General features: G+C 41.3%; 1 protein-coding gene across 1 annotated transcript in view; it reads right to left on the reverse strand.

Moving 5' to 3' along the window:
- FRYL (FRY like transcription coactivator) overlaps positions 1-25,514 on the reverse strand; it is a 3,917,685-nt gene that overhangs the window by 3,633,097 nt on the left and 259,074 nt on the right. The window contains exon 3 of the mRNA XM_044055727.1: positions 15,065-15,118. Coding sequence (XP_043911662.1) covers positions 15,065-15,118 — 54 coding nt within the window. The remainder of the gene's footprint in view (positions 1-15,064; positions 15,119-25,514) is intronic.

The following is a 25,514-nucleotide window of genomic DNA, read 5'->3' on the forward strand; positions in this document are numbered from 1 at the left end:
AATGTTTCTAGTATACCAGAAATACTGGATGAATTTAGAAATCACTTTCACAAGATTAACCATAACAACATTAACATGGAACCTAAAGATAAAATAAAGGAGTTTATAACCACAAACATGAATAAAAAGCTTAATAAACAACAGATTAAACTATTGGACACTCCCAAAGCTATACACAAATAAATAAGCTTAAATCAAACAAAGCACCGGGTAATGATGGTATTATACCAGAGATATATAAAATCCTTTCTAAAACTACATATTCATTAATACATAAGGTTTTTATTTTGCCCCAAACTGAGTTAATAACCCTCCCATCTTGGCAATATACATTTATTTCACCAATTTTAAAACCTAATAAAGATCCAACTAGATGTTCTTCATATCGACCCATCTCATTACTTAATGTTGATTATAAAATGTTTATGAGTATTTTTGCTGATAGATTGAAGACAATCATCCCCGGCATTATAGATATAGATCAGACGGGCTTCATTGTAAATAGAAATACTTTTGATAATATAAGAAGAACTTTAACATTAATTGATTTTGCAAATAGGAAAAAGAAAGATTTAACACTTATTAGTCTTGATATAGGTTCAGCATTTGATTCAGTAAGTTGGGACTATCTGTTTACCTTACTGAAATGCACAAACTTCTCTGATGCATTTGTAAATTTAATTGAGCATTTATACAAAGGAACGCTGGCTTATATTAAGGTAGGAACATATGTTTCACAAAAATACCCATTCTTAAAGGTACAAAGCAAGGATGTCCACTTTCTCCACTATTATTCACTTTAGTAATGGAGCCTTGGGCTAATTTGATTAGAAACAGTACTGACAGAGGGTTTTGAAATAGACGAAAATACAACATCAAAAATTCAACTTTTTGCAGATGATGTTCTAATTACATCAGCAGGATCTAATTCTTCTATGCAGTCTTTATTTGATAAAATGATGAATTTTAAAACTATTTCTGGTTTAATATTCAATGAAGAAAAAACTAAAATACTACCTATATATATATATACACGAAAAAATATTCTCATTAGTGATTTTACTAAATATGTACCCAATTCAGGTCAGATAACTTATTTAGGTATAACACTATCTAAAGATATTAAATCTATTATATATAATAACTATAATACCTGTTTTCTTAATATACAAAATCTTTTTAATACCTGGAACAATATGTTTTTACTATGGAGGAGAGACTTACAATTATTAAAATGATAATATTCCCCAAGATTTTATACTTAATACAATCAATAACACTTTCACCTACAAAAATAATTATCAAGAAACTGAATACACTAATGTTAAATTTCTTATGGGCACCTAATAGACCTAGGATTGCATTAAAGAAACATACTAATAGCTGGTCTCAAGGGGTATTTCTTTTCCAGACTTTAATTTATATATTATCTCTTCTATTATAAAATTATTACTTTATTAATAGATCAGTCATATATCAAAATGGAAAGATTATTGGGAGCTAATTAGTATGCACTTTATGAAAATCTCCTTAACACATAAAAATATGATTGTAAATAACTCCATGTTGTGGTTGCTAAAGGAATTTTGTACTTCACCTATTACACCTAAACATATGGTTTGTTACCCATTAAATATTATTATTAGTTATCGTAACTTTATATTCATGCACCCTAAGTATAGGGAATGGAATTTTATTGTATTCCTATAATGTATACTCAGGGTATGCTTATGTCATCTACTTCTGAAGGAGCTCATTTAGCTATAGATAATGATCTAAAGTACTGGTATCAGCTGATATCTGATAATAAAGTTAAAAATCTAGATTTCTTAAAACAAGAATTTGATCTAAGAGAAACTTGCTGGTTAGAGGTTCAGATCTTTAGACAACATCTCATTGATAGAATAGATCTAATGTCTATAACAGTTAAAAATCTATTCCAAAACTGATTGATTACTTGATATTAAATTTACAGCATAAAGTTTCTGATAAAGGTAAACTTTCATATATACATAAAATTATCAGACAAGAAACTTTTTACAGTGTAGATTCATACTGGAATTATTTCACCTCTATTAATGGGGACCCACCAACTCAACAAGATAAACAATATATATTGGAATCTGCTTATAGAACTACATCTTCCATTGTCTGGAGACTTTATACATGGAAATTTTTACATAGATCTTTTATACACCTTTGATGATGAATAAAATAAATAATAAAGATAATCTATGTAAGAGATGTAATGTAGAAATTAATGCTGACTGGGCTCATATGTTTTATGACTGTATGAAGTTGAAAGAATACTGGAAGTCAATTAATGAATTTTGCAGGCTCTTTTTACAGATAATTTCATTATTTCTAAGTCTCTTATATTATTCAACACACCTGTACCTCAATGTGTTAAAAAGATTAAGCTTCCCTTGTTATGGTCTATCCTAGCAGTGGCCAGGAAAATAACAACTAGAAATTGGATTTCAGATACACCTCCTTCGTTCAATGAATTTAAAAATGTTATGAATATAATGTGCCATATGGAAATAAGCACAATTAGAATGAGAACTAGAAAAACATCATATTATATTGTATGGGATAATTTACAAAATTTGTTAAAAAAATTCTAATTTCAATAGCACGGTATTTTAGTTTAACTAATTGATCTGATTGTAGTGGATGTCTTTGTAAATACTTTAGTTGTTTTGTTGAATATTATAATAATACCTATTTTTAATTACTTGTATAAAATTATGATATTTCTCTTATATGTTAAAACAATAAACCTGTTTTGAAAAAAGGTCGTCAGGGGTATAAAACACGCAACCGACACCATTTTATTCAGTTTCTCTTGCCCCAGATGTCAGGTGCCCCCCAAAAGGGGAGCAAAAATTTAGATATATATAAATAAACAGAAATATGTGAATGCACTTTTAGCAACATAAACTTTACCTTCATCTAAAAGCAAATACACCACAAAGGCTTTAGAATATAGTGAAGGAAAGAGAAGTTATAGAAAAGGGGGATGGCGGGTGGGTAACCCGGATTGCAACAGTGAATACACTCGAACATCTACATTTACGGCAAGTGTACACAACTGTACTATGTTCTTCGTGTTTCACTGTTGCAGTCATTACATTTGGGTAGAATCCCAAAGCTATGGATGGGAGGATGGAAGTAAATAGCATTAGGAGCGGCTATAAGGCCCTGCAGAACTGCATTGGCAAAGCCTGCCCTGGATTTGGAGAAGAGAGGCAAATGATCATGCTTTGTGAAGGTATGAACAGAGCTCCAAGTAGCAGCTTCTAGAATGTCTTTGGTTGGAACTGCTCTGAGAAAAGCTGCTGAGGTAGAGAAGCCCTGGTGGAATGTGACCTGATCCCCTTGGGCACAGGTTTACCATGGTGCAAGTAGCAGAAATGAATGCAGTGGCTTATCCACTTAGAAATAGTTTGCTTTGATATAGCCCTCCCCTCTGATCCTGCAGCAAATGCCACCAGTAGTTGCTCAGACTTTTAAGATTTGGTCCTGTTTAAGTAGAATCTTAGTTGTCTGTGTACGTCCAAAGAATGCAGAATCCGCTCCCCCTTGTTCTGCGGATTTGGGTAAAATGTTGGCAGGTGAATTGTTTGGTTAAGAGCCACACTGCATACCACCTTAGGCATAAAAGAAGGATTGGTCCTGAGGGACACCCTGTCCAGGTAAAATGTAATAAAAGGCTCCACAGCCATGACAGCCTGGAGTTCTGAAACCCTTCTTGCTGAAGTGATTGCCAAGAGGAAAGCTGTTTTCCAAGATAAAGATTTTATATCCACAGTAGCTGCTGGTTCAAAAGGAGGCAGGGTGAGTTTTTCCAGCACAAAAATGAGGTCCCATGCAGGAGTTTGTGATCTTTTGGGAGGCCTTAGATTTTTGGCCCCTCTAAGATACTGTTTAAGCAGAGGATGAGAAAAGAGGGGAGGCTCCGTGTTGTAATGAGCCGAGATGGCAGAGGCATGGACTTTTACTGAAGAAAAAGATCTGTCAAATACTGTAAAATCTGAGGGATATTGGGCTTTGCCATGTCCATTCCTTGTGCTTGGTTCCAAGCACAGAATCTGTTCTAGTACTAGGCCTTCTGGCTTCCAAAATGACATCCATCACAGATTTACTGAGAGGTGGTGTTTGAATAATTAAATGATCAGCCATGCTGCAAGGTTCAGAGTTTGGAGCTTAGTGTGCAGAATTTGATTGTTCTGCTGAGACAGTAGATGAGGTATTTGAGGCAAGTACCAAGGAGGGAGTTGAGATATATTCCTTAGGATTGGGTACCAGTGCTGGCGAGGTCAGTCCAGAGCAATTAGGATCATTTTTGTTTTTTCCTGTCTGACCTTTAGTAAGACCTTGGAGAGAAGAGGCAGAGGGGGAAAGGCATAGACTGACGGTTTTTCCAACTGAAGGATAGGGCATCCACTTTCCATGCTTGCCTCTGATAAGTCCTTGTGCAGAATTTGTCCAGTTGATAATTTTGGGGATAGGCAAATAGATCTATGTCTGGGATTCCCCATTTCTGTGTTAACATGCTGAAGATTTGTGGATCCAGTTTCCACTCATGCGGGTCCATAAGATTTCTGCTTAGGTCATCTGCCACAGTATTTTGTTTTTCTGACAAGAATTGCGCTTGAAGATGTATTTGGCAAGTCAAAGCTGTGTTTCACAATGCCATGGCTAGTCTGCAAAGGGGGTAGGAATGTGTACCCCCTGCTTGTTTATGTACCACATAACCGTGGTGTTGTCCGTCTTTATCAGTAGTTGTCCTGGATGAAGTAAGTCCTTGAAGGCTGTCAGAGCGTTCTGAACAGCTAGCATCTCTTTCTGGTTGATATGCAGATGCATTTGTTTTGGGCTCCATTTGCCCTGAATGCATCTCTCCACCAGGTGCCCCCCCCCCAAGCATAGTCTGATGCGTCTGTAGTTATGGTTTGGGTGGCAGGGGGTAAAGTGAATGACAGTCCCTTGTTTTGGTGACATGTCTCTGCCCACCAAAGTAACTCCTGTTGTAGGCAGGGAATGAAAGGAATCATTGTTTCCAGACTGTGACAAAGTTGACTCCATAAACTTTTTAGGTACCATTGAAGTTGCCTCATATGCAGTCTCGCATATGGAATTAGTAGAATGCAGGATGCCATGAACCCCAAAGCCTGCAGAATATGTCTTGCAGATAACTGGGTTTTTGTTGCCATTCATTTGAAGTATGTTGTCAGCTGCCTTGGTTTGTCTGGCGTAAGGTAAACCATCTGGGCAGTTGTATTCAAGCTTGCACCCAGGAATGTAATTATTTGAGAGGGTACCAGTTGGGATTTCTTTTCTTTTATTGTGTACCCTAGGCATGTTAGAAGCCTTTTTACAAATGCCAGATGTTGAAGTGTGTCCTTGTCCTCTGCTTGAATGAGACAGTCGTCCAGATAAGGATAAATTTGTATGCTTCTTTGTCTGCAGAATGCAATTACTGATGCCACGCACTTTGTAAAGACCCTGGGCGCAGTAGATAAGCCAAAGGGCAGTGCAGAGAATTGGTAATGCAAAAAACCTGCTTGAAGCGGAGGTATCTTCTGCACGATTCCCTTATTGGGATATGCCAGTATGCCTCTTTTAGGTCTAGAGTCGCTAACCAAGTTTTCCTGCCCAGCATAGGCAGTAGCTGTTGTAGTCAGCATTTTGAATTTTGGAATGTCCAGGGACGTGTTCAAAATCGATAAGTCCAGTATTGGATGCCAGGCACGGTCTTGTCTGGGTACCAGGAAAAGTCTTGAACAAAAACCTTATTCTTTTTCCTTTTCTGGCACTGGTTGAATAGTCCCCATATCCATGAGGGACATAACTTGTTTCTGAACCTCTGCCCACTGATTTTGTGGCAGATCTGGCCAACCGTTTAGAATTGGCAAAGTATGGAAATGAAATCTGTACCCCTAGGATACTATGTTTAATACCCACTTGTCCTGGGTAATTAACTGCCAATTTTGAGCACGAAGTGCTAACTTTCCCCCCAAGTGGGCTGCCAAAAGAAAAGTGCTTGGTGAAGGTAGAGGGAAGTCATTGAGACTGCTTACTTTAGGGTTGTGCCTCGTTTCCTCCAGATTTGGAGGTGGAGGCACCCCATTGCTTTGACCTGTAAGAACCCTGTGATTGGTATCTAGAGCCTTTTGAGCTCCTGGATTTGCCTTGAAAGGCTCTGTTCGACATTTCAGGGCAATTAAATCTTGATCCAAAATATTTAGAAGCAAAAATATACAGACGCTTAATAGTGCATTGGTTAAATCTAGCACAAAACCGACAGCAAGGCACGTTATGATCTGGGCAAGAAATACAGTACAAATGAAAATCCTTATGAGGTATTTGCTTCCCACAAGTAATGCAACTATTAACTTTTACTGACATCGGTAAGGATCAAGAAAAAGTTTCCCCAATGGGATACTTGGCTTTAGTTGAAGACTTCGGTTCTGAAACTCGAAAGCGAAAATTTCAGGAGTCGGCTGACCGGCACTTGCGAACTGCTTCTGGCACCGCGCGGCAAGAAAGACTGAATAAAATGGCGTCGGCTGCATGTTTTATACCCCTGAGGACCTGACGTCATGGAAGAGGAGACCGCAACCGACGCAGGACCCAAGACTTTGTTATTCAGGCTGACTGAGAGCAACCTGCCAGCAGATTATCCAAATGTAATGACTGCAACAGTGAAACACAAAGAACATCTGAAAATGCAAGGAAGAAATGAGAAACAAACACTTCCTGAAAAGGGGATGAATAGGGATATGAATGTAAGCATCCTTGAGGTCCAGAGAAACCATAAAAGCCTGAGGAAGTAGTACAGGGAACAAAGTCTGAAGGGATAACATTTGAAAGGAAGGAACCTTCAGAAATATATTCAGATGAGAAAGATCCAGAGTGGGTCTCCAAGTGCCCTCTTTCCTGGGGACCAAAAACATTCTGAAATAAAGCCCATTCCCCCTTATGAGCAGCTGGAACCTCTTGAATAGTTCCCCTGAATCAAAACACCCTGAAGCATCTCTGCAAAAGAGCTCAACTGGTCTTGAGGTGGCCAAGGAATGTCCATGAAGTGGGGAAGAGATTTCCAAACCATGCAATACCCCTGGCAAATGAAAGAAAGAACCCAGGAATCCTGGGTTATGTTTAACCTCACAAGAAGAGACAAAGATGATGTGAGAGGGGAATGTGGCTAGGAAGAATCAGGTAAGTCAGACAGCACCTGGTTTCTGAGAAAAGGAAGGCTTCTGAGCAGGTGAGGTCTCTGTAGACTTAAGCTAGGGGAAAAATCCTACCATCCTCCCTGCCTTTAAGAGGATGATGACACTGCTAACAAAGTCTGGTTTATTAGGATAGCCTCTCAGGAACTTTGGCACAGGGGAAACAAAAATATGTTTCAGGTCCTGTAACTCCTTGCCTTTCTGCTGCAGGGGCTTAAACAAATCAGCTGCAGCAGCACCAAACATCTGTTGTCCAGAGGAGCATCCATCAAACTTAGGCTTAATACTATCAGGCAGAGGTTGAAGTTGTTGTCAGGAATATCCCCTCAACACAGAGCCAGAGGCAGCAGCCCTAGAAGAAGCATCTTCTGCATCATACCTACATTTAATGGAATGGTGAGCTACCTCGGAAGAAGCCCCTAAACACAGGCAAGGCAGAAGTCTTTCCCTCAGGATCAGGAAGGTCAGAAATAACCTGGCAAGCCTAAGAAAGAAGATCCAAAACATATCTAGTCATACAAGTCCGATAATCAACAGCCCAAAAGGTTAGGGGGGCTGAAGTACAAACCATTTTACCTAGCCTTTCCATGGTCCTGCTGTTCTTATCAGAAGGAAGACGTTTGGCAGAATGCAGTAATTTAGAAGGCTCGTGAGATACCACAGAAATCACTGAAGAGGCAAGCAGATGGACACAAAGCAATTTGCAGTTATCAGGTACTTTATAAAACATATCAGTTTTTTTAGCAGCAGGGAGCTGAGAGTCTGGGGCCTGAGATACAGGAGAAAAAGCATCAAATAAAGCAGTCAAAACAGGAGGAACAATAGAGGGTCTAAGAGATTCCATTTGAAGGAGCTCATATCTCCTCTGCACTTCAGAAGCTTGGGAGCAATCCAATTTAAAGAATTTTATCATCCTGGCAATGGTATTCTCAACAGAAATCTCCTCAAAAGGAGATTCAGGACTAGCAGACTCCTCTTCCTCAGAACCATAATCCAAAGGGAAAGAATCTGGGTAGAAAAAGCCAAGGATTCCTCATCAGAATCCACTTCTTTAGAGGAATCCTGATTTCTAGACTGTTTGAGGGGGGAAGAAGAGCAAGGAGGAGCTGGGACAGAAACCATGAGGAGGCTTTTAAGGCCATAAGAGCATTGAACAAACCCTGTGTAAAATTCTGCCATTAGCTTTGATGGTCCTTGGGAGCAGAAAATGTATGTTTTGTCTTTTGCTTCTTTTTTAAAGGGACATCTGCCTTATGAAAAGTAAAAGGCTCTGAAGCTGGCCTACACTCAATCATAGTCGGGACTTCCTCTCTAACAAGGATCTGAGGAATCTCCATGCCCCCCAGCCCTTCAATGACAATCAGCAGTGGTTCCTCCTGAGTGTCCGAAGTGGATGGTCTGCAAGTCCTCCATGGACGTGCAAGAAAGTACAGTTGTGTACCTACCATAAATGTAGATGTTAAGCGTGTATTCACTGTTGCAGTCATTACAACTGGGTTATCCTGCTGGCAGGCTACCCTCAGTCAGCATGAATTCAAAAGTCTAGGTCAGGCGTCGGTTGCTGTTGCCTCTTCCCTGATGTCAGTGCACCAGGGGTATAAAAGATGCAGCAGACGCCATTTTCTTCAGTTTTTCTTGCCCCAGATGTCAGGTGCCCCCAAAAGGGTAGGCTAAAAATATGTCAATAAAACATGCATGCACCAAAGTATATAGTTTGCCTTCATCTACAAGCAAACACACCACATAGGTTGTATAGAATAGAGAAGTACAGATAAGTTCCAGCAAAGAAATGGGGGATGGCGGGTGGGTAACCTGGACTGCAACAGTGAATACACTCAGACATCTATAATTACGGTAAGTGTACACAACTGTACTATGTTCTTCGTGTTTCACTGTTGCAGTCATTACAATTGGGTTGAATCCGAAAGCTATGGTTGGGAGGCTGGAGCTAAATAGCATTAGGAGCGGCTATTAGGCCCTGCAGAACTGCAGTGGCAAAGCCTGCCCTGGATTTAGAGTAGAGTGGTAAATGATCGTGCTTTGTGAAGGTGTGCACTGAACTCCAAGTAGCAGCCTCCAAAATGTCTTTGGTTGGTACTCCCCTGAGGAAGGCTGCTGAAGTGGCTGCTGCTCTGGTTGAATGTGGCCTAATGCCCTTAGGTACTGGCTTGCCATGTTGTGAATAGCAGAAATGAATGCAGTGGCCTATCCACTTTGAAATAGTCTGCTTTGAGATGGCCTTTCCTTGTGATTCTGCAGCATATGCCACTAGTAATTGCTCTGTCTTTCTGAAAGCATTGGTTCTGTTCAAATAGAAGCGTAGCTGTCTGTGTATGTCCAAAGAATGCAGAATTCTCTCCCCCTTATTCTGTGGGTTTGGATAAAAGGTAGGCAGATGAATAGTTTGGTTAAGGGCCACACTGGACACTACCTTAGGCATAAATGTCGAGTTTGTCCTCAGAAAAACTCTGTCTGGATAAAAAATGATCAAGGGTTCCACAGCTATGAGTGCCTGTAGCTCTGAGACTTGTCTTGCAGAAGTTATTGCTAGGAGCAGAGCTGTTTTCCAACATAAAAACTTTATATCAGCTGTAGCGGCTGGCTCAAAAGGAGGCAGGGTGAGTTTTTCCAAGACATAATTAAGGTCCCATGCAGGTATTGGTGATCTCCTTGGAGGCCTTACATTTTTGCCCCCCCCTGAGGTACTGCCTCAATAAAGGATGAGAAAAGATTGGTGGCTCTGTACTGTAATGAGCCGAAATGGCAGAGGCATGAATTTTTATAGATGAAAAGGATAGGCCTTTGTCCAGCATCTCAGTCAAGTATTGCAAAATCTGAGGAATATTTGGTACAGCTGTGTCAATTCCTTGCGCCTCGTTCCAAGCACAGAATCTCTTCCATTTTCCAGCATAGGATTTTCTAGTACTAGGCCTCCTGGCCTCCAAAATGACATCCATCACCACTTTAGTGAGAGGTGTGTTTTGTATGACTACATTATCCGCCATGCTACCAGATTTAAGGTCTTGAGTTGGCTGTGCAGGATCTGATTGTTCTGCTGGGACAGTAAATGAGGCCACTTGAGGTAAGGTCCAGGCTGGGCATTGAGACAAGTTCCTTAGGATTGGATACCAGTACCGGCGTGGCTAGTCTGGGGCAATCAGTATCATTTTTGGCTTCTCCTGTCTGACCTTTAGGAGTACCTTGGGGAGGAGAATCAGTGGAGGAAAGGCATATACTGTTAAGTTTTTCCAGCTGAAAGATAGGGCATCCACTTTCCATGCTTGTCTGTGATAAGTCCTTGTGCAGAATTTTTTCAGTTGGCAGTTGTGAGGTGAGGCAAATAGATCTATGTCCGGGCATCCCCATTTCCTTGTTACCATGGTGAAGACTTGTGGATCCAATTTCCACTCGTGGGGATCCATAAGGTTTCTGCTTAGTTCGTCTGCCAGAGTATTTATCTTTCCTGGCAGGAATTGTGCCTGCAGATGTACTTGGTAAGTCACTGCTGTGTCCCACAAAGTCATGGCTGGTCTGCAAAGGGGGTAAGAATGAGTGCCTCCCTGCTTGTTTATATACCACATGACCGTGGTATTGTCTATCAGTAGTTGTCCCAGATGAAGTAGGTCCTTGAAGGCTGCCAGGACATTTTGAACAGCTAGCATCTCTTTTTGATATGTAGATGCATTTGGTTTGCGGACCATGTGCCTTGAATACATCTTCCTGCCATGTGAGCTCCCCAGACATAATCCGATGCATCCGTTAAAGTCTGTGTGGCTTGGGGTAGAGTGAATGGCTGTCCTTTGTTCTGGTGACAGGCCTTCGCCCACCATCGAAACTCCTGTTGCAGACAGGGAATGAGAGTAACTATTGTGTCCAGGCTGTGGCAATGTTGAGTCCAAACACTTTTTAGGTACCATTGAAGTTTCCTCATATGCAGTCTTGCATATGGAATTAGTAGAATGCAGGATGGCATGAAGCCCAAAGCCTGCAGAAGTTTTCTTGCAGATAACTGGGCCTTTGTTGCCAACAGTTTGAAATAGCTAGTCAGTTGCCTTTGTCTGGTGTGAGATAAGCCATCTGGGCAGTTGTATTTAAGCTTGCACCCAAGAATGTTATCTCTTGAGAGGGTACTAGTTTTGATTTCTGTTCGTTGACTGTGTACCCTAGGCATGGTAGTAATCTCTTTACAAACGCCAGATGCTGTAGTAGAATGTCCTTGTTCTCTGCTTGAATAAGGCAGTCGTCCAAGTAAGGATATATTTGTATTCCTCTTTGTCTGCAGTATGCAATTACTGGTGCCAGGCACTTTCTGAAGACCCTGGGTGGAGTAGACAAGCCAAAGGGCAGTGCAGAGAATTGGTAGTGCGCATTGAGTCAGCTTTGAATCTGAGGTATCTTCTGCATGTTTGTCTGATTGGGACATGCAGGTATGCCTCTTTTAGATCTAAAGTCACAAGCCAAGCCTTCTTGCCCAACATGGGCAGAAGCTGCTGTAGAGTCAACATTTTGAATTTTGGAATATCCACATATGTGTTTAGAATAGATAGGTCCAGTATTGGTCTCCAGGCTTTGTCCTTTCTGGGTACCAAGAACAGTCTTGAATAAAATCCTTGTCCCTGCTCTTGCTCTGGTACTTGTTGAATGGCCCTCATGTCCATGAGAGATGAGACTTGTTTTTGTGCCTCTGCCCACTGATGTTTTGGCAGGTCTGGCCAACCGTTTGCCCTTGGCAGGGTATGGAAGTGAAACTTGTAGCCTTGTGACACTATGTTTAAGACCCATTTGTCCTGGGTTGTTATGTGCCAATTTTGAGAAAAAAAATGCTAGTTTTCACCTAAAGGTGCTGCCAGAAGATAAGTGCTTGCCGCAGGCAGGGGGAAGTCATTGGGACTGTTTCCTGTATGGCTGTGATTTGTATTCTCCAGTTTTGGAGGTAGAAGCACCCCATTGTTTAGCTCTGTATGAACCTTGGGGCTGGGATCTGCCTCTATGGCGTCTGTATCTGCCCCCTTTCTGGCCTGTCTGACACTGGAAAGGACCAATTCTTTGTAGGCCAGTGTCTGCTAAATCTTGGTAGATGTACCTGTAAGAAATCCTTGACTGTTTGCATAGATTTAGCTTTGTCCTCCATTTTCTTTAACACCGCTTCTGCTTTAACACCAAACAAGGTATCATGCTGTAATGGAGCATCTAATAATTTTGTTTTAACATGATCAGGTAGATTTTGTTCCTTTAACCAAGCATGCCTCCTAATGACAGAACCCGTTACTGCGGCCCTGCAGGAGGCCTCCAGAGAATCAAAACCACATTGCAAAGTATGCTTTCCAACTTGTTCAGCTGCATGCAATAAATCCTGCATTTCTTTGTTTTCTGTACATTCCGAATTTATCAACATTTTCTCTTTAAGCAGTGACATAATATATTGCTGATATTTGAGCATGAAACTGACAATTTAAAGCCCTTATAGCCAAGGTAGCAGAAGTGTAAATCTTTTTTCCCCATTTGTCCAGTGCCCTAGAATCCCGGTCAGATGGAACAGGGTTTTTTGCAGTGAAAGCCTTGACCCCTTTGGGATCTTGAGAGATGGTTTCTGGGTCAGCAGCAGGGTTTTTGAAAAGGAATTTATGAGAGTCAGGAACCTGTAGTACCTGTCCGGCTTAACAGGAGCTGGAGGTAAGGAGTCAGGGGTCAGACTGGACTCTGAAAATACATCATCTACAATGTCTAACACATGTGGAATAGCTAGGGGCCTGTGCTGTGGTAGTAAAATGAAGTCTCTGAGCCTTTTCAGAGATTCTGAATAATCTTGGCTCTCCCAGTGGAAAAGCTCCCTCATGCTATGTAAAGTTTCCCCAAAAGAATAATCCTCAGGAGGAGAGTCTGAAGGGACAGATTCTTCAGCATCAGAATCCTCATAGGGAGGAAGAGAGTATTCCTGATCAGAAGAGGAATCAGATGAAATTGCAACCTGATCTGAAGATTCATATTCTGTCTCTTGCCTACGCCTCTTATCAGGAGGATGATGGGAACCCCTGATCAAAGTAATTAGGTCTTCGGCCATTTGGAGCATCTGTTTTTTAGGCATGGAGGCCTGTCCATGAGGCTGTTGTACTTGTTTCTTTGTCTTTAAAGGTGCTTTAGTCTTTGCCTTTGAAGCTGAAGTCGTTTTAACATATAATTGAGTAGGTCTGAAAACACCCTCAGAAGCCAATGCCTGCTCAGCAGCTCCGGACCCATCTGAGGGAATAATTTCCGAAGGTCCAATATGTTGAGCTTCCAGCGGCTTGCTCGACTCCACGTGGGTGTTGGTAGCAGGCTGCGAGTCTAAATTCATCATAAAAGCATCAGGGGCTGCAAAGGTGTCTCACTGAGAACCGGCGACTGGCTTAGAAGAAGCCTCGTCGGTTTTGGACCTCTGATGCCTGTCCTTTTCTTTACGTTTCTTGTGAATTCCAGTAGTCGGATGGCTATCAGACGGCATTGCATAGTTAAATCTTCTGCCAAAATAGTGAAATGCAAAATCGTACTGACGCTTAATAGTGCGTTGGTTATATCTAGCACAAAACCAACAATTAGCAACGTTGTGGTCAGGGCCTAGGCAAGGAATACAGTAGGAATAAAAGTCCTTATGAGGTATTTGCTTCCCACAAGAAATACAATTATTAACTTTATCTGACATAGTCTGGAGCAAGAAAAAAGTTTCCCCAACAGGGCACTTAGCTTTTAGTAAAGACTTCGGATATGAAATTCGAACACGAAAATCTCAGGAGTCTGCCGACTGGCACTTGCAAACTGCTTTTGCTTCGGGCACTGCACGGCAGGAAAGACTGAAGAAAATGGCATTGACTACATCTTTTATACCCCTGGCGCACTGACGTCAGGGAAGAGGCGACAGCAACCGACGCCGGACCTAGACTTTGGAATTCAGGCTGACTGAGGGTAGCCTGCCAGCAGGATAACCCAACTGTAATGACTGCAACAGTAAAACACCAACATCATCCTAAAAGCTTTGGTATACCGGTCGGACATCGGGCTGCCCTTGACAGGGGATTCCTCATGTTAAGAATACTGTAACAGTGAAATGGAAGGACATTTTAATTTTCTTAGAAATGCGGTTTACACTGTAGACTAACCATGTCTCAGCTCTAGTTACTGGCAGACTGTGGTACTTTTCTCACTGTACCTCTGCTGAAAGTGGCTTATACTCAGAACTACTTGATTGAAGTTGATAGCAGTAATGTAGGACCCGATACATAAGAACAGAGAAGGTAGTTAATCTGGGGAAGAGAGTCTGAACTGCTGAATTACTACTTTGTACTCAAACGTACATTGCATTTTACAGGTTAGAGAAGGCTGCACTAATATGAATGCCTATCAGTTTACAGAGTTTTCAGAAACTCGAAATTCATATCAGCAAGTCAATATGATCCAATTTCTGAAAATCTGAAGCTTTTGAATGGAAACAGAGGTACAGTGAGGATGTTTCCTCAATGTAGTCCAATCTCGGAGTTGGTATATATAATTAGAGGGTGTGGGGGGGGGGGGTGCAAAACCATCAAAACCGCAAAAAATATATATATAGATTTTTGTGTGTGTGTGTGGGGGTTATGTTAGAGTTTTCAGAAATTCAATCTTATCGTATCACTGATATGAATTTTGAGTTTCTGACAATTCGATCAACTGACAGATCCATATTTTATATATATATATATATATATATATATATATATATACACACACACACACATATATATACACACACACACACTTATTTCTATTTATTTTTTCTGTTGCATCTTTAACATTAATTTTAATACTCTTACCTGATCAAACTGTGGATCTTCACCTCTTTGCAGAGATCTGGACAACAGTTTTTCCTAGAAAACAGTATTAAAAGCTTGTTAGGATATGCAGTATTCATCCAAACTTGCATAATAAAAACACAAGACTTGGTATATCTCAAAAGGAAACCTAAGCAGCAACAAAATTAAAGGCACTAGAAAAATTAACCATGAATGCATCCTTGCAACAAATTAAGATTCAGTGTCAGTCTCTATATTAAATAATCTTGTGACTTCCTCTTGCCCTTTAACATTGACAACTTGATGTACCATTTTATCACGGATTTCATCCTTTCCGTATGCTATTCACGGACTCAAAAGGAATGCTTTTTCTGATCCAGCTTCCTAAGGCTCACTCAGCTTCTCAACAGACTTGGTTAACATATTTTTTTCTCTACTGCTTAACAGCCCTACCATTACACCACAGTAGCTCATGCTACTTGAGTACCATCAAAAAAGGTATTGATCTAGTTTACAGCAACTCCCATCCTTCCCACCATAGATAGTGCAGTAAAAAAAACTCTGGCAATCTGAAAGTAATGCCAGATGTAACTCAGCCTGACTAAATTAGAAGAAAATGCGCACGCGCAGCTTTTTTCAATGCCCATTTTCATGGTTCTTTCATTAGTCATTTTGTAATGATCACACAGTGGACAGGTCAAACAAAAAGAAGTTATGTACCTACCATAACGTTCCACGTTAGTTGTCTTCATCTCGCCTTCTTTCTTGCTGGTTGAGATCGGAGCAGAGGTCGGCTCCGACTCCGCCATCTTCTATAGCTCGAGAGCGGTTTACTGGCTCGAGGCTACCCCTTATCCCATGATGCCTAGCGCTAGCTACCCAGATCTCGTTTGTAAAAGCTAACCCCAGATATAGCCAGAGAAAGAACCTGTTCAAACAAACAGGTTGAGCATACCTGTCATACTCTCTAAGTCAGTAGAGGAAAAGTACAGTTTTGTACCTACCATAAATGTAGATGTTCGAGTGTTCACACTGCTGCAGTCATCACACTTGGGTTATCTGCCGTCAGGCGGTCCCACAGTCGGCCCGAGTTCCAAAGTCTTGGTCCAGCGTCGGTTGCTGTCACTTCTTCCCTGACGTCAGTGCGACAGGGGTATAAAAGAGGCAGCCAACGCCATTTTCTTCAGTTTGTCTTGCCCCAGATGTCAGGTGCCCCCAAATAGGAAGGCAATACATAGTCCTAAGTAAATTACATAAGTAGAAAACAATACCTACAGCTGTAAGCAAATACACCATATAGAAATACATCTTAGAGATTGTATAAACAGAGAGCTATAGATAAAACCCAGGTAAGAAGAGGGGAAGGTGGGAGGGTAACCTGGACTGCAGCAGTGTGAACACTCGAACATCTACATTTATGGTAGGTACAAAACTGGACTATGTTCATCATGTTACACTGCTGCAGTCATCACACTTGGGTTGAATCCCAAAGCGAAGGCTGGGCGGCTGGTACTAAACAGGGTTTGGAGAAGCTAGTTGGCCCTGCAGAACTGCAGTGGCAAAGCCAGCTCTGTTTTTTGAGTATAGAGGTAAGTGGTAGTGCTTGGTGAAGGTGTGCACTGAACTCCAAGTTGCAGCTTCCAAAATATCCTTGGTTGGTACCCCTCTGAGGAAGGCTGCTGATGTTGCTGTAGCCCTGGTGGAATGAGGCCTAATGTTACCAGGTACAGGCTTCCCATGGTGCGTGTAGCAGAAACGGATACAATGTCCTATCCATTTTTAAATGGTCTGTTTTGATATAGGCTTTCCTTGAGATCCTGCAGCATAGGACACAAAGAGCTGATCAGATTTTCTGAAAACCTTTGTTTTATCCAAGTAGAAACGTAATGGTCTGTGAATGTCCAAAGAGTGTACGAGCCTTTCCCCTTTATTCTGGGGGTTTGGATAAAAGGTGAGTAAATGAATGGTTTGGTTTAGAGCCACACTGGATACTACCTTTGGCATAAAGGAAGGGTTAGTTCGTAGAGAGACTCTGTCTTGATGGAAAATTATGAAAGGCTCCACTGCCATTAGGGCCTGTAGCTCTGAGACTCTTCGTGCTGAAGTTATTGCTAGCAGCAGGGCAGTTTTCCATGATAAAAACTGTAAATCAGCTGAAAAAGCTGGCTCGAAGGGCGGTAGTGTAAGTTTTTCCAAAACAAAATTGAGGTCCCAAGTTGGTGTTGGTGCTCTTCGGGGCAGTCTTATGTTCTTAGCCCCTCTGAGGTATGGTCTTAATAATGGATATGAAAAAATAGGAGGATCCGTGTTGTAATGAGCTGAAAAAGCTGAAGCGTGGATCTTTACAGATGAAAAGGAAAGGCCTTTGTGCAACATCTCAGTTAAATATTGCAGAATCTGAGGAATATTTGGGACAAGAGGATTTTGGCCTTTAGCCTGGTTCCAGGCGCAGAATCTTTTCCATTTGTCTGAGTAGGCTTTCCTGGTGCTGGGTCTCCTGGCCTCCAGAATGACATCCATAACAGCTGTAGAGAGAAGTGTTGACTGGTTGTTTAATCTGCCATGCAGCCAGATTTAAAGTTTTGAGCTGGCTGTGTAGAATCTGATTGTTTTGCTGAGTCAGCAGGTGAGGAATTTGAGGTAAAATCCATGGTGGGCCTTGAGCCATGTTCCTTAATATTGGATGCCAGTCTGGAGAAATGAGTATCATTTGTGGTCTCTCTAATCTGGCTTTTAGCAGCACATTTGCCAGAAGAGGTAGTGGAAGAAAGGCATACACAGTTAGTGTTTTCCAACTGAATGAGAGGGCATCCACTTTCCAAGCTAGTGTGTGGTATGTCCTTGTGCAAAACTTTCACAGTTGGTAGTTTTGGGGGGGAGGCAAACAGATCTATGTCTGGGCTCCCATTTTTGAGTTATCATTGTGAATACTTGTGGGTCTAGTTCCCACTTGTGAGGATCCATGATATTTCTGCTTAGCTCGTCTGCCAATGTATTTTTCTTTCCTGGCAGGAATTGTGCTTGTAGTTGAACTTGGTTGGTCAGTGCTGTGTTCCACAAGGTCATTGCTTGCCTGCATAGGGGGTAGGAATGTGTGCCCCCTTGTTTATGTACCACAACACTGTGGTGTTGTCCGTCTGTATTAGAAGTTGTCCTGGATGCAGGAGGTCCTTGAAAGCTGTTAGGGAATTTTGTACAGCTAGCATCTCTTTTTGATTGATGTGGAGATGCATTTGATCTGCAGACCATTTGCCCTGAATACACTGTCCTGCCATGTGTGCTCCCCAGGCGTAATCAGATGCATCTGTTGTCATTGTTTGCCTGGCTGTGGGCAAGGTGAAAGGCTGACCCTTGTTGAGGTGACATGCCTGAGCCCACCATAGAAACTCCTGTTGAAGGCAGGGAATTAGTGGTATTATTGTTTCTAAGCTGTGGCTGTGTTGAGTCCATACGCTTTTCAGGTACCATTGTAATTTCCTCATATGCAGTTTGGCATATGGTATTAGTAGAATGCAAGATGCCATGAATCCCAAGGCCTGCAGAATTTTTCTTGCAGGGAGTTGGGTCTTTGTTGCCATCATTTTGAAGTATTGAGTCAGATGTTCTTGTTTGTCTGGCGTGAGATAAGCCATATGGGCCGTTGTATTTAAGCTGGCACCCAGGAATATTGCGTCTTGTGAGGGCACTAGTTTTGATTTCTTTTCATTTACTGTGTACCCTAGGCAACTTAGTAGGTATTTTTTCAAACGCCAGATGTTTTAAAAGAATGCCCTTGCTGTCTGCCAGGTATGGATATATTTGGATTCCTTTTTGTCTGCAGTATGCAATTACTGGTGCCAGGCATTTTGTGAAAACCCTGGGCACAGTAGATAAGCCAAAGGGCAGTGCAGAGAATTGGTAATGAGTTGAACCTGCTATAAATCGGAGGCATCTTCTGCAATTTTGTCTGATAGGGACATGCAGGTATGCCTCCTTGAGGTCCATCGTTACTAGCCAAGCCTTCTTGCCCAGCATAGGAAGAAGTTGCTGTAGTGTGGAGCATCTTGAATTTGGGTACTTCCAGGTATGTGTTTAGAAGTGAAAGGTCCAGAATGGGTCTCCAGGCTTTGTCCTTTTGCGGAACCAGAAAGAGTCTTGAGTAAAATCCTTGTCCTTGCTCCTGTGTAGGAACCTGTTGAATGGCTCTCATGTCCATGAGAGCTGTAATTTGTCTTTGAGCCTCTGCCCACTGATTTGGTGGCAGGTTTGGCATTCCTTTTTTCCTTGGTAAAGTGTGAAAGTGGAACCTGTAATCTTGAGATACAATATTTAGGACCCATTTGTCTTTTGTGATGATATGCCAATTGGCTGCAAAAAGTGCAAGTTTTCCTCCCAAGGGAGCTGCCAAGAGGGATTTGCTTGGCAGTCTGAGGGGTAAGTCATTGTGATTGTCTTCTGAAAGTTTGTGGCCTGTCTTCTCCTCCTTTCTGGGTTGTGGCACCCCATTGTCGAGGCTTGTAACACCCTTGAGGCTGACCTCTGCCCCTTGGGCGTCTGTATTTGCCCCTCTGTGGTCTGTCAGAAGTTGGAAAGGACCAGTTTTTGGTTGGCCAATTTCTGCTGAAACGAGGGGGTTGAACCTGTAAAAAATCCTTGACTGTCTGCGTAGATTTTGCCTTATCCTCCATTTTCTTTAAAACCTCTTCTGCTTTCACACCAAATAAAACATCCTGCTGTAAAGGTGCATCCAATAACTTTGCTTTAACATGATCAGGTAAAGTTTGTTCTTTTAACCAAGCATGCCTACGAATGACAGACCCTGTTACTGCTGCTCTACAGGAAGCTTCCAATGAATTAAAATCCACATTGCAATGTATGTTTTCCCACTTGTTCTGCTGCATGCAACAAATCTTGTGTTTCCTTGTAATCAGGCTGCTCTGTATGTGTGAGCATTTTTTGTTTCAATTGAGACATCAAATATTGTTGCTATTTCAGCATGTGAAACTGGCAGTTTAATGCCCTCATAGCTAGAGTAGCTGAGGTATATACTTTCTTTCCCCATCTGTCTAGTGCTCTGGAATCTCTTTCAGAGGTTACAGGATTTTTAGCAATAGAGGCCTTAACCCCTTTGGGACCCTGGGAAATGGTTTCTGGGTCAGCAACAGGGCGTTTATATAGGAATTTGTGAGAGTCAGGGACTCTGTAGTATCTATCTGGTTTGACTGGTGCAGGAGGTAATGACTCTGTTTTAAGGCTACATTCTGAATAAACATCATCCACAATGTCTAACACAGGTGGAATAGCAAGGGGTCTGTGCTTGGGTAGTAAACTCTATAGTTCAAGTAGAACACAGCCAGGGATATTGTCAGGTCCCATAGAAGCTGTATTCTTGGCCTTGGAACAGTGCTGTTTTAACCTGTGCAGCAGTAATACTGGGTATCTGGTAATCTACTGGTACTGTGACTGGTCCTTTTGGTGGTGGTGGGGGGGGGGGGGTAAAGTAGGCACTGAATCTGTCGGCCAGTATATTGGCAATATCTGTTTGCTCTGTATAGGAAGTACCATTGTGCAGTAGCTCAGAGCAAATCTGGATATTGCCATGGAGATTCTTTACATAACTATAGAAGGCCTTGTGGTTGTATTTACTATCTGTTGCAATTTTGTTTTCATAGCTAGCTTTAGAGGATTTGATGGAGGGATCTCAACTTTTTGTTGAGGCTGATAAGGGAGTTTTTCAAGTCTTGGGACTTCACCTTATTCCACATCAGTATCCTCCTCCTGTTGTAGAGTTTGATTATGGCAGGGGACCACTAGATTGGCTTCCTTTTTTTTTGGAGGAGGAGAGCGTCTTGGTTCTATTGGGTATGGGGAGATCCATGCATTTGTGCATGTGTTTCTCCAGTGCACTGGTGTATGATTTGGTGGTCATGCAACTATTCGCCATTTGCATAGGTGCCGTGAAGTTAGCCACCTCTGTTTTTAGGAAACACAGACACACACAGACACCATTTTTAAGCCTCTGCATAAGGATCCAATCAATTTATTGTCAACATAACTGTAAAAAATTACAGCAAGTTCTCCATCCCTATAGAGCCAGTATGTGAATTGCAAAGAGCCATTTTCCCTTGAGTTACTCTTAAGCTACCACATTTCCCTTCATATTTAGTTATAAAGCTCTATTTCACACAATTTTGCTGCACTTGTTTAAACATTATGTAATCTCTATTTAGTTTCAACATATGTAAGTGACACAATGAACACTAATATTTTGCATTTGCTTATTTGAATTCACATGAGAGAAAGAGAGAAAAATGGAGAAAGACACCCCCAACCACAGCTTTCTTACTGCTCTAGTAGCCTAAACAAAAGTCAAAACGTATTACTTCAGATAAGTCATCAGTCCATTTTTCTCTTTTCCTTGTACAGCACTTCTATTTTCATCTCTGTAAATTATCACTTTGTTCTTTTAGGATGTCTATCATATCCGCATTGGTGCAGCGGTAGCATTGTTGCGCCTCAGCAAGAGGTTCTCCCGTTCGATTCTCAACTGGAGTGCAGGGAGTGCCTTCTGTGTGGAGTCTGCATGTCCTCCCCACGGATGGGTGGGCGTTCGAAAGACATGCGTAATTGGGCGTGCCTTCATTGAATGTTGAGCTGGCACCTCGGCATTCATGAAAATCTACTGCCAATCATTAGCAGACTGGAGTACCGCTGTGGCGACCCCTAACCGGGAAAAGCCGAAAGACAAACATTCTTTTAGGATGTCTGTTGCACAGTGTTCCATCTGTAACATGCTTTGTAGAGTCACACTAATTCTTTTGGTACACTCAGACATTTCTCTGTCTATCACTTTCTTTTAAAAGACCAGAAATGGGGGGTTTGTTAAGGTCCTTTTCCTACTGAACCTCATTTAAGCTTCCTGTAAACAAACTGTTTTGCTCATGAATCACAGCAGTCAGCTCCTCTACTGAAGGATCAGCATCCATGTAAATCTACATGTGCAAGGAGGAAGACTTTCAAAAATGCAGGGTACAGTAATAACCCCTTCGGTCCCAGGTGTTTATATTTTGTTATAGAAGGTACAAATTCACTCCTCCTAGAATCTTGTCAACACAGAATACCTATCAGCACATGCTTTATAATTTTTAAATGCTACCCCTTTCTACCACTGTTTTATTGGTATGATTGCATTTTGAACAAGAATGCATTTAGTGCTTTCCAAGCTTAACCTGATGGGATAAATATTCCATTAGCCCTTGCAAATTGGAGCTTTTGAACAGCTATCCCAGTCTAATTACTTGCACATTCTGCGATAAAAGTTTTGCAGTTCATTCCCTACATTTTCTCCGAGACCACTGTATATCAAATTCTCTCATCAGGAAGGCCTTCTAGCTATTTAAGCTTTGAACCTACTACCTATTGTACTGCTTTCATGCTCTACAAGGTTTTCTATTAATTCCCCTCCTGCGTTATGTACATTCTCAGTCTCCATCATGCTGCTTTACAGTCTCGCATCTTTCACTTTGTTTACATATTCATCCAGAATACTGCTCATTATAAACACTACTGTGCATATGATTTTTATAATCTTTCAATGAAGCAGGGGCCAGATCCATCAGTAGCTGATATTTCTTCAGACATCGAGGCCTACCATGCAGTCCCCATTCTCAGTTGGATTCTCCCCTTACTCTTGAACAACTCTCGATATTTCTCTAATTTGTCAAGTTCCTGCATGCACTCATATTCAAAGTTTCCCTTTTGTAGCTTCACCACTTAATACTAGCTATATTTCAGTAGTTTATTTATCCCCTTTCTTGAGACAGTTATTTTTAAATACAGATTAGTTTGCTGCCATACTGGAAGTCAACTTCATACACAGCCGTTAGCACTGTTGGGGGTAAATTCTGGAGAAGTGAAAAGCAATGCTTGTAAAATTAACTTTTCCTTATAAATATGTCTCAATACAGTCCATAATGAACACATTTAAAAGTTAAAGCATCTCAGCTTAAATGAGCAATTACCTTTAAACTTAAACTTAATAACAGTGCTTACTTAAACAATATCCCTGAATGTCGAGTTAAAAAGCAGCTACAACAGAGGAACATTAGTACAACATTTTCAGATAAACAAAGCTGACACAGTTTTATAAAACTTGCTTGTTTGAAATGGATGCATCAATATTTACTTTATTTCCTGGAGAAGGCTGCATCAAGATTACTTTTAAGAATTAACACAACACTAGTAAATTCCTTTAAGTGCTAAATTAGTCTTTTGGAAAATTACCACAATTATGCCCAGAACCTTTTTTTTTTTCTTTTACTGAATTCAAGGGAATGTTTGGTACATTAACAACTGATTATTAGAAGAGAAATTATACCTTGGTAGTTAAGTAATGGATACCAGGGCTTGAAGCTAAATATACCACACAATATTTGGATGTATTACACAAAATAAAACGTTTAGAAGATATGAATTGCATTCTGGATATCTAAAGGATTATACAGATCCCAACTCTTAAATTTTATTTATGAATCATGTTTTTGTAATCCAAGCAATGAGTAAAAGATTGTTTACGTCAAACAGATTAATTTCTAAAATCGATTTAAAATAATTCTACACAGATCATAACAGCATGGTCTTTAAACAAACTTTTCTTTCAGTTAAAGACAATGGCAAGAGTAAATAAAGTATAACAAGTGATTTAATAAAATCATACACATTGGAAGAACTACTGCTTGATATAACAATAAATTAAAGCAATGGGATAGTGAACTCAAACTGCACTAAGACTAGGGTTTTAAAATTATAGAAAATGGGAAATCTGTAGCTCTAGATTTAACTCAATAAGAAAAGTCAAGTTTTAAATGAAAAAGTTAACAGTAGCTTTATAAAAACAAAAGCTATAATCTGGCAACAATACCAAAAACATAGATATGAACTTATTGCCAGTAAGAAAAATAATTTTCCAAGTCAAAAATCTGTTTTCCACATTGGAAGCAAGTTCAGAGGGTGGTGGGGGTTAAGGCCTGAAGCAAAATAGCCATATCCTAAGAGGAGGAGTAGGGCATCTAATGGGGGGTGGGGGGTCTAAGGAAGGAAGGCACCCCTCAGGAAAGCTTTGACTAATCTAACAGGTTAAGGAAGCCTGATGATCTCCGACATGAAAATCTGAAACAGCCTTTACATAGACTTTAGTTAAGGAATAAATGTCCCCAACATGGAAAATGCATCCTAGAAAGTCTAAGACCACAGGGACAGGGGCTGAAAAATGATCCAAATTCCTTAGGGAAGCCCAAACAGAAAATCTTTTCCACTTACTTTCGTAAAATTTCATGGTAGATGGTCTCTGGGAAGATGCAACAATGTGGATTACTTGGGGGAGGGACGGCCTGGACGGACTAGCCATCACCACGAGTTTATAAACCAAGCAGTTAACTTGAGGACCTGAGGGCATAAATGTCCAGGTGAGACATTCTGAACGTGTGAGAGAGGGAAAGTCTGGATCAGGATCTAACAACAAGGGAGGGTGCACCAAATGAGGCCAGAGAAAAGGAAACCACAACTCACCAGGCCAGAAATGGCCAATGAGGATGACAGATAATCTTCTCTGAGGTTTTCTGCAGGAACTTTGGAATCAAAGGAGTAGGCGGGGGGGGCACAGAGAAGACTAGGGAGCTAAACATACATCAGAGCATCCCTTCTGTGACTCTCCTTCAGGGGATCAGGGCAAAGAACCTGCTGCAATTGGGTGTTATGGGATAGAGACAAAAAGATCACAGTACGGTTAGTCTCACTGATGAAAAATCTGTTCTGCCATGGTCAGGCTGAGGGACCACTCATGAGGTAAGACAGATACCTGCCCACCAGAACACTGGACTTTCTCCAGTAGATTCATTGCTACAAAAAGTGATTGGAAGACATCATCCACTGCCACCCTCTCACAGCTTCTCAACATAATGTGTAGGAACATGTTCCTCCTGGTTTGTTAATGTACCATACCACCGATATATCTGTCTGGATAGAAATCATCCCTAGAGGAAAGACATCCTGGAATGCCCTCGGAACACTGATGCTAGGACTGATCGCTGAAGGAAACCACTTGCCTTTGACAGTCTTTTCCCATGTAAAGCCCCCCAGCCTTTGACAGTCTTTTCCCATGTAAAGCCCCCCAGCTTAGATGAGAAGTGCCCATGGTCAATTTGGCTTTGGGAAGGGGAAACAAATGGACAGCCTTGAGATACCTTGGAAGACTGACTCCATCACCTTGTGTGTGTAACCAGCAAATGTTTGTCAAACAAATCCATCAACTCATGAGTTGGTACATGATGGACCATGGTCCAGCAAATGTCCACTGTAAAACTCATGCAATACTTGGCTAGAGGAACAAGGATGATGGAGGCCACCATCAATCCTATTAGCTGAAGAACCTGGCTGGGGGCATTTGAGAGAAGAGAACACTTAGTGCCTGTTGCACTGGATGGACAGTCTGTTC

The sequence above is a fragment of the Protopterus annectens genome, chromosome 14.part0 (genome assembly GCF_019279795.1).
Source record: "Protopterus annectens isolate FY-2018-M chromosome 14.part0, PAN1.0, whole genome shotgun sequence".
In the NCBI taxonomy this organism is placed as follows: domain Eukaryota; kingdom Metazoa; phylum Chordata; order Ceratodontiformes; family Protopteridae; genus Protopterus; species Protopterus annectens.